We start from the raw sequence: 12315 nt of genomic DNA, 5'->3' as shown, positions 1-12315 counted from the left end.
AATGTAAAATAGAAGGAATTTTTTGGAAAATTACTTTTCCTTTATTGGAAAGTTATTTTTCGGTTTGTAGCAGTGGAGCAGCCAATCACTCGTCGTCGTCATTGTCGCCACCACCACCACTAATTTACCAAACATCTTTCTATAATAAGTTAATTAATGTTATCAACTAGTCAAACCCACTAATCCAATCAGCTAATGCAAAGTGAATTTTGGTCCATTTCACAAATCATATTGTGGATCACCGATACAAGTTTATTTTTAGTATAAATGTAGGTTAATTTTTGGTATACTACAGTTTTATATTTAAATAGTACATTCAAAATGAATATATATATATATATATATATATATATATATATATATATATATCAAAATATAATACACCTACTAAAAATAACATATAATACAATATAAATGAACATGTAGTATACTAAAAAAAATGAACATGTGTATGTCAGTAGTCCACAATATATATAATTAATGACTGTCTTGGTCAATTGCTTTATTCAATATTTTTGGCAAATTATAATATGGACAACTAATACAAATTTATTTTTATTATACTGTGGGTTCATTTTTAAATAATACACTAAAATAAACATACATCAAAATATCACAAACTTACTAAAAATGAACATATAGTCTAGTACAATGGACTACATAATGAACTTGTATGAGTAATATAAAATATCAATAAAAGTTAATGGCATTCAAATTCCTCAATTGTAAGGAATTGAAAGTACAAAGAAATTTGTTTTCTACCGACCAAACATGAGAATCACATTTGAAAGAATTAAAACCCAACAAGTTTTCAATTTTTGTGAACCAAAGGAGTTATTAGTCCATTATTGTTTGATGCGACAGTAATCATTAGACTATCTTTATTCTTACAATAATTTCTTACAAGTGAGAAAATTGCAAGGTTGGAGACAACTTTAGAATAACCTCAACATTTGAAGATTTTTTGTAATTTTTACAGTGACGTGCAGGAAAAGAGAGGGAAGAGAGAAGAAAAAGAAAAAGAAAAAAAAAACAAAAAAAAACAACAACAAAAATACTACGGCACGGTGCATCGAGAAAGACAATTTTAAAAAAATTTTTTTTTTTCACGGGTCCTACAAAAATATGATATCTACAAGAGAAAAAAACTACCCCTCCTCCTTCCCCCAAACCCACATAAGTGCAAAAACATCATTCATCCTTATTTTTCTTATAAAAAAATCTGCCCAAAACCTTTTTTGGGATGCCTAAGGATTTAGACCAAATATGCACGGGCCTCATATTGGACTACTTATCTAGCATGTGTTCCCTATCTTGTTTGTACAACTGGTTTGTATAGAGATTTATAGATTTTGTTTAATGTATATATCAACATCATGTAATTTAAGTGAACTTTGAGTAAGATTTTATATTTAAACCTTTTAAATATAATAACATGTATATAAAAAGATCATTAAATTGAGTTTGATAAAAATTTGGTTTCAATTTGAATCATTTATACTAAAAAATAAAAATATATCATACTTAACACAACCTATACTATGTATAAGAACAAAGTACAACAAACAAGAATAGAGCTACTAATTTTGTTGGTGAGTGTCTCCTCTCAAAGTACTCGGAGTTTGCAAGTGACTAATAAGAGCCTCCTTTCCGTATTCATAAGATTCCAAGTGAGGATAGAGCAAGTTTCTTTTCTAGATGTTAATGTTCATGTGAGGAATGACTATGTATATAATTTTTTACAGAGTTTTCCGTTATTGAATTTAAAAAAAAAAAAAACACAAAATAAAACAAAGAAATCAAAATTAACCATGATCGTATAGTAATAATAAAATCATGTATAAATAGAATGAACATGAATATATATGAGTACAAAGATACACAATGAAGTAACAAAATATTGCAACTCTAATTATACAACAAGAAGTGAAAGAAAAACCCTAATCAAAATGTAACTCCAACATATAGCTTGTTTCAAAGAGTATTATATTGCCACACGACTATGTAAAATGATTTCGAGAATTTTTGCGTCATAGTTAAGATCTCATCATGTTCATAATTAAAAATTAATTATATTAATTAAAGGAAGATTAATATTTTCAATCCTTAAGTTATTATGTATGTGTTAGAATCAGTCTCTAAGTTATTGAAATTGTAAAATTAGTTTCTCGATTTTTATTCAAGTGGCTTTTGTAGTTGTACCCGACACAAATTATTAACTGATTAATAGAAAAAAAGTATGAACTTTAATTTGGTAAGGTTTTTTAGTCATTTTCCCCTACAAAATTTAGGTTTTGACCGACTCGTATCATTTTCAATTAAAAAAATGTGAGAATCGATCCAAGGAGTGGGTCAACCAAAGTATTTTGGACTAATTCTCTCACTTTTTGAGTTGAAAATAAAATAAGTCAGTCAAAACATTTTATAGGAGGTAAAAAATACCAAAAAGTCCTTACAAAATTACAGTTCATGTCATTTTCCTTTAATCAACTTAGCAATTTTTGTCAGTCCAAACTAAAAATACCACTTAAAATAAAAATTGAAAGACTAATTTTACACCCCCGATAACTTAGAGACTCGATATAACTTAAGGTCAAATATGACCTTTCCCCTTAATTAAATTAGTTTTTTTCTCCGGAAATATCCCCTTTTTGGTCCGTGGAAGGGAATATTAAATCCATGCTATTATTGCTGCTAGAACCGGAGTAATTGAACATGACGTCAACCAAGTCCACCACCGGCTGGCCGCCGTAGTCGCCGCCGCCGCTGCCGCCGACAACGTCCCTATCGTACCTCGCGGTGGAGGGCCCGGCGGTGCCGCTGCCGGCTGCCACGGGCACGTTGCTAGTGCTAGAAACCGAGACGGCATGGCCGCCACCAAAAGGGCCGCCGGAACTCGTACCTGCAGCTTCCCCCGGCGGCTGCGGCTTGATGTCCATGGTGAGCCAGCTGCCGGTTACTGCTCCGCCGCTCGACGTCGTCGGCGGTGGCTGCAGGGGCGGCGGCGCCGACGAGGGAGCGGTGGCGGACATGTGACAGATGTGATTAGATCGGTAGGTTACTTGGAACATGAAAGGATTGTCGTCCAAACGTTGGACTTGCTTCTTGGCCGGACAACTATACAGTTTTTGATGAGTGCATCTATAGTATGCCCTGTACAATAATTAAAATATAATTAAACATATGATTAATATTTAATAAATATGTTTAAGTTGTCACATCGTTGATTTAGTAATTACAAAATTACAAATTCGACACCCAAACTAACAGGAGTGACCTATTGATTTATGCCGATCAGCTATAGACAATCTAGATTAATCTATCTCTTTATTATCCTTATTATCATTTATTATCAGTTAAGATCACAAAGTGAAATTTACCTTCTAACTCAAAAAATAAATAAAATTAACAATTTTATTTTCTTGGTCAACATATCAACTTTTAAGTCAAAGGTCTTCTATTCCGTGGAAACTGTTCCCATTTTTTATTTTTTTCCTTCAAATCTATGAAATTAATTACCAAGACTTGGTCATTCCAATTTTGATGAAAACATAATAAATTATATAAATAAATAAAGTCAAGTCAATAGATGACTGCTAAAAATTTACAATATTTATAAAATTAATCTTTTTTCAAAAAGAAAAATTTAAACTCTCAATCTAGATGAACTTATATGAATGAGTGAGATTGATCTATACTTTTTATAAATACACATGCATATATACATTTTTACAGCTATTATGTAGCCTATACGACATTAAAAAATTTCGGAGACAACTGTAAATAGGAATTCAAACATTAATGATTAATTAAGATTAAGAATGTAGTTAATTACCTGGGGAATCTTGAGCCTAGGATCTCTTTCTGCCCATATTTTCTCCAAGTATAGCCATCCTCAGGTGGAATATCAACATTTCCCATCTGAGGAGCTTCTACTATCTTCGTATGTCTGTCTATTTCATCCCTCCTACTATTAAAAAAAAACAATTAATATATTAGTTGCGTCAGATCAAGGCTTATCATTATGCTATAAAAGTTATACTTGCCTAGCAGTTATGTTTTAATGATATAACACTAGACTTGACCCTTCAAACATCCACTGACCCAATATGTCTATTACTCATTTCTTGATAAGTTATCGATATTTGTATATTCGGTACCACTACAAATTAAATTCACTGTTAGAAATTATGGAATTTCCGACCACCTGAAATTGATCTTATATCAAGTCGAAAGCAAAAAATGGTCAGAAATAGCAACAAAGGTTTTTCCAGATACCAAAAGTGGTCGGAACAAAGTTTTCGACTTGATTTAAGATCATTTTCAAGTGGTCGGAAATTCCATAATTTCCAGCGGTGAAAGTCACCATCAAGATGTTGTGAATTTTGGGGCAACTTTTAATTTTCTAGATTTTATGGAAACTTAGTCTTTAAATTCTTTTCAGGAAAGTCGAGGGAAAATAATGTAATGAGAATCTGAATGGAAAGTGCAAGCCTACCAAACATACACACATAGAAGTCATCTAAAGAATTTTGGTTTAGTATATGTGATCATTTCATTCTATAATGTTGAATAATTATTTATAGTTATTTGACTTATTTCATTCTATAATGAAGCTAGTTCTTGGTAAGTTATAAAATAACGTTAAGCAGTTATAAAATTAAGTAGAAGCAACTAACAAGGTATAACCCTAATCGTGTTGGTCGACTAATTAATAATATAATTTACTTGATAATCATAAGATTCTAAATTCATAAACTTCTTAAGGAGCGGCCTTTTGGCCTCCATGGTTTGAGTCAGTTAGTAAGCTATAAGCAACATAAGCTGGTTTACCTCTAAAATGTGATTTGGACCGCGATGAATAACCTAGACTGGTTTACCTACAGAATATGGTTTGAGCCAGCTGGTCAATTATGATCAACTTAAGCTGGTTTATCTCCATAACCTGGTTTGAGCTAGCTGGTCAACTATAAATTAAACAACCTAAACTAGTTTACCTTAGGGTAGCGATGATTCCGGAAAGCCCCATTATAATGTGGTTATCATAAATCCACAATCACTGTGACACTGTACTCTATTCAATTAAGACTTAGGTTGTCTTCATGTTTTTTTGTTGGGTCAGGTAATGAGGTTGTCTTCATGTTTATGTAAAACAAAAGTATACTATAATAGTGTATTCTGTGTGTTTTACTTTGTAATCCCTTAAATGTACATTGTCCCATTGAGATACTTGTATATATTCTGTCTGTATGCAATAATTAATGTGGTTTAGATTACTTTGCATAACTAGTAATCATTGTATTAAAAAAAATGTATGTATATATGTATGTTTGTGTGTATATAACTCGTGCATAAATTTTGAAAGTTAGGGTTAAGGCATAACCTACTGATCCTACTGTATTTGTATATATTATCTATAGTTTCGGATCGGCCAGTTGAGACACATTCCACGTAATTTATTACCTCCTTTAATTTGGTCCATCTATCTCTAGAACATGAGCCATTAGATAGCTTTGAGATTGGTGTTCAAATTTATATATCCATAGTTATATTGATAAATTGATAAATTCCCATTAACTTATGTGAAAAACATTGATTTTTTTTTTTTTTTTTTTTTGAGAATAGAAAACCATTGAATTTAAACATAATAAATGCTTAATTTAATGAGCGCAGCATCATATATCATATGTGATCTTAGACACCCACTTGGCAAGCACAAGGGTCTTGGAACAAAATATTTATTGAAATTTAAAAGCAAGAATTGCTTGGTAATTAACTTAATTGAAATTTCATAGAAATTTCCTTACATGCAACTAATGTCCTTTCCTCTTATTCTCTTCTTAATCATTTAAATTTCGAGAAAACTTCAATTAATAGAGAAACTTTAATAATTTCACTTTTATTATTTTGGTTGCTCTACGAAGATTATTGATCAGTCTCATTTTTCAAAAGACAAGACATCCATATTTTGACTAATGTTTTATAGGACATTTCTTTATATATCTGCAGGGTATTTCAGATTTTTAAAAGTATTAACTTAAACGGCATGAAAATTTATGTAAAATCATTACATAGTGCCACACATTTGAGGTTAATTAGTCTTTTTTATTTTACATTATTTTTAAAGGGTTTTATTCTTGATTGGGGGTGATATTGTGCTTCTAAGTAATTGTGTGGAAGATTCATGAAAGAAAAAGAACATTTTGTAGAATCATTACATCTTGCCACACATTTGAGGTTTATTTTGTCTTTTTTTTAATTACATTTTTTAAAAAGATTTTATTCTTGATTGGGGTAATTAAGGTTGTGCTTCTAAGTAATTGTTTGGAAGATTCATGTAAGAAAAAGAACATTAAAACATTTTCTTTTTCTATATATGTTATCATGCAACCTTAGCTAGCTTGTAATTAATTAATATAGCTATATTTCCATTCCTAGGTTTACTCTAATCTTTCTTCTTTTCTTTGTTACATAATCTGATCTTCTCCAAATTCTAAGTGCAGAAAGTAGGAAAAATATAATATTATATTTTAATTTCTCCAAATTATTAGGTTAAGATGGTCTGAAAGGTACTATGTTGTTCTTTTTGTTTTCCATTTTCTAGTTTCCCCATTACTGTTTGGAGTCCACTCTACCCTAAACCTCACTTTTTTTTTTTTTTTTTTTGGTTCATAAAATTATATTCCAAGAATCTATGTATTTGTGTATGTATATGTTGTAAGAATTCTGAGTAGTGATTTAATCAGATTAGATAACTTTGGTCGAAGTTTCTCACCTCAGCCGTCTTGGTCTTTGTGCCGCCGGCACGCCGCCACAGCTCCCGGAGCGGTGTACCCTCGCCGCCGCTGCCGCCACGGGTTGAGCCGGAAGTGGCAGTGGTGCCACCATGTGAGGTTGAAAAAGGTGAGGATCATGGGCGGCGGTGGTGCTCAGCCAGGTGTGATCAAGAACGCCGCCGAGCTGCAGCGGCGGCGGAGCGATCACCTGCGGCGGCGATGATGATGAAACCCTCTCCCTGACGCTGCTGAAAACCCTAACGATGTCATCGCAGGCTCGGGCAATGTAATCACGTCGGCTGGCGAGGTTGTGAGCTAGGTTCGGCTCCAGGTCTTTGGCCTGTTGAATCCCACGTAGGATCGTCATCATCAGTGCAGTAGTGATCATATTCTCGTCCATTTCTTGTTGTTTTTTGGAGATTTTTAGGTGGTCGTTTGGTCTGCTCATCATATCATTTATAATCTGATGTGAATCTGGAGGTTTTAATTTTGGTCTGAATTTTGGGATTTCTAGGAAGCTAATGGAGAATCTGAGGTTTATTATTCAAAGTATCTGATGAAGTGATATGTTGAACACGGTGCGTTTAAGTAGGGTTTTTTACACAGCGAAATTAGAGAAAGAAAGATGTGTATACAATTAAGTGTATGTGAGACCAAGTCTTGGTCTATAGGGTTTACCATTTTTCTTTGAGTCTACCACATGACTTTTTCCCCCATTGAAAACCTGTTCTTTATCTTAGACCTTTGAACATGGAATGTTCCTTCACACCCTACTTTGAAGATGGTAATTAAATTCGGTTCACATCCTGTATTTTGAAGTTGGTTAGACAGTTGGCATGATTTAGTAATAACAAATTAATAAAGTTTTAAGTTCGACTTTCAGTGAGAGGGTTGTCAATTAATCTTCTTAGTTTGGTCTCAACCGGTCAGCTATAGGCAATTTGGACTGGTTTATCTTATTGTGGTTCTTTAATTTGTTGACTAGGGTTAATTAGAAGGTGGCCGGGCTTCACGGCTTCACCCATTCGAGTAAAGTATAATAGATCAGATCAATCAAACACTCTATTTATTGTCCTTCTTAATGTGAGCTGGTCTATTATGAGCAAATTAGGGTCACATGACAAACTTCAGGTATTTACCCAGTTGGTTACACACATTTTATATGATAATAAAAGTGTACAATAATATTTATAATTAAGAGTTATAATTACTTGTTAATTAAGGATAAGGTTAGTGAAGGGATAATAATTTAGCTATTGTCTTATGTGTGGTTGTGAACTACAAATCAAAAGATTGTAGACCTTGACCCCTACGTCAAGAGCACCTGCCTGTCTGGCATGCATGAAGTATATTCTAACCTTTGAATATTATATTAATAATTATACAAAAACTTAAACAAATAAACAAAATTGTGGCCCCATGCATAGATAGCAATTTAGATGGCCTGATCTGAAAAAATTAGCATAAATTGATATTTAAAATAATTATTTTGAGGTATATATAGTTTTGAGTGGGCTTTAGTGCTTTACCCTCAATTTGAGTTAGATATAATTTTCTCTCCGGCATATTCTCTTAAATTCAGTTTCATAAATTTTCAAAATGTTCATCTTTGTTCGATATCAAGTTCGGCTACTTTGGTATCAATGCTCTTATCACCTTTTAGAGAAAGCAAATCAGTTATAAGGATGGTGAATTTTGTGATTTATCCTGATTGAAATAATTGAAAATATTTGAATTAAAAAATTCTGATCCTATGGACTATATATACATTGAGAACAAGGGGAAAAAGTTAAGGGATTTTGGAGAATATGATGCAAATGCCTCCGTTTCATCGAAGTTGAATTGAAGAACAAAACAACAATGGGAGGTTTACACTTACCTAAATCAAAGGTTGTTCATATTGTCTTTTTTGATATCTAGACCAATAATCACAAATTAAAGTATGTATGGGACCATGAATTACAACGTTGGACGATTGGTGGAGTAGACATCACGTCGTGGTTCAAGGATTTGTGCTGACTACCCAGCCGCCGCAAAGCCATGTTTGGTTGTTTACGCACTGATCGAGCATGCATTGCATTGTCAAGTGGGTTGAATTATGCGTTATATATGTCTTTGATTGAATAATTATTTTTTTTGAAGGTTTGATTGAATAATTATATATATTAAAACTTTTAAGATGCATGTTTATCGGCACTCCTTCTTCTTCTTATGTCATGTGCCTACCTATATGCCCACACTACTTGATTTGTATTTATTTGGTACAAGCAGCACTAATGATAATCAATATCATAGACTTATATATATAATTATAATTATGATCAGGTCTGAACCCGTCTTAACCTGCGAACTACTGAAAGATTTATATATATTGCACCGCAACTACTACGTGATTATGAACATGTATAGAGATACTAGCTTTTTTACGCGCTTTGCGCGAATGAAATAATGTCCAATGATTATTTTTAAATAAGTATTTCAAAGTATATTAATGCAATATTATATTATATCGGAGATGTTCATGCATAGGTAAATAAATATTGAATTTGTTTATTTAAATCGGTAATATAAAATATATAAATGCAAGATAATATATGAGAGATTGATTATATTGTCACTAAAATAAATGTTTGCAACTTTGTAATAACGCTAGTCTAAATACTTAGTCTAAAAATGACAATCTAAATAAATACTACTTTTGTTTTAAATTTCTCTAATTCTTCTTAATTCTCTTTTGGGTAGCATTTTCATTGTCTTCATCTTCAGTACATGTCCTTTTTTATTTATTTATTATTTTTTTTATTGGTAGTGTGTCATGTGCAATTGGGTTATTGGTGGTAGCATAGATGGATTCGTCGTGCAATGAGATTATGGTGTATGAAGCTCTAGATTTGCCTTGTTGTGTATATGATGGATGAGAGTAAGTCGATCAATCTAGAATTCAATAATCCAATACAGTTACAATAACAGAGACCTATAGGAGAAGGTAACACAAAAGACTCCTATAGAATAGGCTAGGAATAGTCAAATAAACTAACACCACTAACCTATTACTATAGACTATAACAATATTACTAACACACCCCCTCAAGCACAAGGTTGGAGGGATACAATATTGAGCTTGTCTCGAAGAGCCTGAAAACGTGGTGCTGGAAGCGGCTTCGTGAATATATCGACAAGCTGGTCCTTCGTGGATACAAAGTTGACGAGGAACTCACCCGATGCGACCTTGTCCCGGACGAAGTGAAAATCAATTTCCACGTGCTTAGTCCGCACATGAAAGACTGGATTGGCGGCTAAGTACGTGGCTCCGAGATTGTCACACCACAGAGTTGCTGGCTTGCCTGAATGTAGACCAAGTTCGCGAAGTAAGGAAACAACCCAAGTGACCTCAGCGGCTACATCAGCGAGGCATTTGTACTCAGCTTCTGTCAAAGAACGGGCTACCGTGCACTACTTGCGCGAGACCCAGGAGATGAGGTTAGACCCGAGGAACACTGCATAACCACTGGCAGACTTCCTGTCGACCGGGCAACCGGCCCAGTCTGAATCTGGGAATGCATGAATGTCAGAATATGCCGAACCCAAGAGATGTAAACCATAGTCATGTGTGCCTTTAACATATCGCAAGACTTGTTTCAGCAATCCCCAATGATCATCGGTGGGGGAATGCATAAACTGACAAAGCTGGTTCACGGTGAAGGAGAGATCCGACCGAGTGATTGTTAGATACTGTAGAGCCCCGACGAGCCGACGATACTGAGTTGGGTTGTCGAACAGGTGATCTGACGGGGTAGCCGACTGGGTTACCGCAGCTGGTGTTGCCAGGGGTTTGCAGTCAGACATCCCAGCACGGGTTAAGATATCCCCCATATATCAGCGTTGAGATAGAATTAGGCTGTCATTGTGTTTAAGAGTTTCAATGCTCAAGAAAAAACTCGGGACTCCAAGATCCCTGATCTTGAAGGTCGTGGATAGGCGGTGCAGCAATGTGTCAATAAGTGTTGGGTCGTTGCCCATCATGATGATGTCGTCGACAAAAACCAGCAAAAAACCCGGGAAGTGCCGGCAGTATAGTGAAACAGCGACACATCAGTCTTGGATGCCAAGAAACCTGTAGAAATGAGAAACTCATAGATCCGATTAAACCACGCGTGAGGTGCTTGTTTGAGACCATATAGGGATCGTTGCAAATGACAGACATGGTCTGGATGTGTCGGGTCTTCATAGCCTGGAGGTTGTTTCATAAAGACAGTTCCCGATAGGTGTCCATTGCGGAAGTCATTGTGAACATCGAGTTGCCGTAATGTCCAGCTGTTTGACACTGCAAGAGAAAACAATAAGCGTACCGTAGTCGGTTTGACTATGGGACTAAAGGTGTCAAAAAAGTCTTCCCCAGCTACTTGGTTGAACCCTTTGGCAGCCAGTCGCGCCTTGTAGCGCTCAATAGATCCGTCGGCTTTGCGTTTGGTGCGGTACACCCACTTGCAGCCAATGATATTCATATGGGGGTCTGCCTGTATTAGATGCCAGGTGTTGTTGTGAAGAAGGACATTGAACTCTTGGTCCATTGTATCACGCCATTCGGGGTATCTCACGGCTTGTGAGTAACAAGTGGGATTAGTAGTTGTAGTAAGTGCAAAGAACTGTTCTCCCGTACCCCGAGTTTTACGACGTGTGCGCATGATGTTCCCTTGTCATTCCTGCTGACCCTGGGACGGTGCCGAGAGTTCCAAAGCCAAGGGACTCGGTTCCTGAGCCAAAGGTAGTTCCGTGACCACTTGTGTTGGTTGAGTGTGGACCACGATTGGCCCGGACCCCCATGGCTGGGCCGGTTGCGGATTACCCTTTGTGACCTGCATAGGTGCAGAAAAAGGAAAGACTGATTCATCAAACCGAACGTGCCGGCAGATAAAGATCTTTCCCGTTGTTAGGTCCATGTAACGATATCCCCTAAAGTAAACTGGGTAACCTTAGAAGACATAGGGTGTCGATCGGAACTCTATCTTGTGCCGATTGTAAGGCAGTATATAAGGATAACAACGGCACCCAAAGACACGGAAAAATGTGTATGTGGGTAGAGATTTGTGTAGACGATAGTGTGGACTGTCAAATTTTAGTGCAGATGCGAGAGACAATTTATTAGGAGGGTTGCTGTTTCAAACGCATAATCCCAATATTTTTGTGGGACCGAGCTTTCAGCTAGAAGAGCTAAACAGGTTTTGACAATGTGTTGATTACGATGCTCAACTCGGCCATTTTGCTTGTGCGTATAGGCGCATGATTGTCTATGCACAATACCAAGGGAATTAAAAACGCTATGAAAGCGGCGGTACTCACCCCCTAAATCAGACTGTATGACTTTGATAGAACACGAAAACTGCCGTTCTACCATCACCCGAAACACATCAAAGATTTTATGTATGTCCGATTTTAGTCGTAAAGGGATAAAACCAGCAGAATCTTGTACAGTCATCTACAAATAAAATAAAATAACGATACCCAGACGAAGAAATAATCGGGGACAAACCCCAAATGT

General features: G+C 35.4%; 2 protein-coding genes across 3 annotated transcripts; both read right to left on the bottom strand.

Annotated features, from left to right (window-relative positions):
• Positions 1-2452: 2452 nt before the first annotated feature.
• On the bottom strand, positions 2453-7396 carry LOC109179416 (WRKY transcription factor 55-like). Of its 2 annotated transcripts, none has more exons than XM_019328914.1 (3): positions 6776-7396; positions 3836-3970; positions 2453-3153 (listed from the first exon to the last, which is right to left on the bottom strand). In XM_019328914.1, exons 1-3 carry the CDS (start codon positions 7225-7227, stop codon positions 2622-2624), a joined length of 1119 nt encoding a protein of 372 aa, XP_019184459.1. In that variant the 5' UTR covers positions 7228-7396; the 3' UTR covers positions 2453-2621. The 2 variants fall into 2 exon arrangements, with proteins under 2 accessions (XP_019184459.1, XP_019184460.1); XM_019328915.1 differs by having other exon boundaries at positions 3836-3967.
• Positions 7397-10229: 2833 nt separating this feature from the next.
• On the bottom strand, positions 10230-10649 carry LOC109179316 (uncharacterized mitochondrial protein AtMg00810-like). The gene has a single exon (XM_019328821.1). The coding sequence runs from the start codon at positions 10647-10649 to the stop codon at positions 10230-10232; it is 420 nt and encodes a 139-aa protein (XP_019184366.1).
• Between the last annotated feature and the right edge of the window lie 1666 nt (positions 10650-12315).

The sequence above is a fragment of the Ipomoea nil genome, unplaced genomic scaffold, assembly GCF_001879475.1.
Source record: "Ipomoea nil cultivar Tokyo-kokei standard unplaced genomic scaffold, Asagao_1.1 scaffold0900, whole genome shotgun sequence".
Classification (NCBI taxonomy): Eukaryota; Viridiplantae; Streptophyta; class Magnoliopsida; order Solanales; family Convolvulaceae; genus Ipomoea; species Ipomoea nil.
This window is presented reverse-complemented; position numbering and strand designations above follow the sequence as displayed.

Coding starts and splice junctions, on each gene's coding strand:
- LOC109179416 (XM_019328914.1), bottom strand. CDS start 7,227: ATGATGAGCAGACCAAACGACCACCTAAAAATCTCCAAAAAACAACAA. Junction 3,971..6,775: donor CAAAGACCAAGACGGCTGAG/GTGAGAAACTTC, acceptor TTTTTTTAATAG/TAGGAGGGATGAAATAGACA. Junction 3,154..3,835: donor CTAGGCTCAAGATTCCCCAG/GTAATTAACTAC, acceptor ATTATTGTACAG/GGCATACTATAGATGCACTC.
- LOC109179316 (XM_019328821.1), bottom strand. CDS start 10,649: ATGGGGGATATCTTAACCCGTGCTGGGATGTCTGACTGCAAACCCCTG.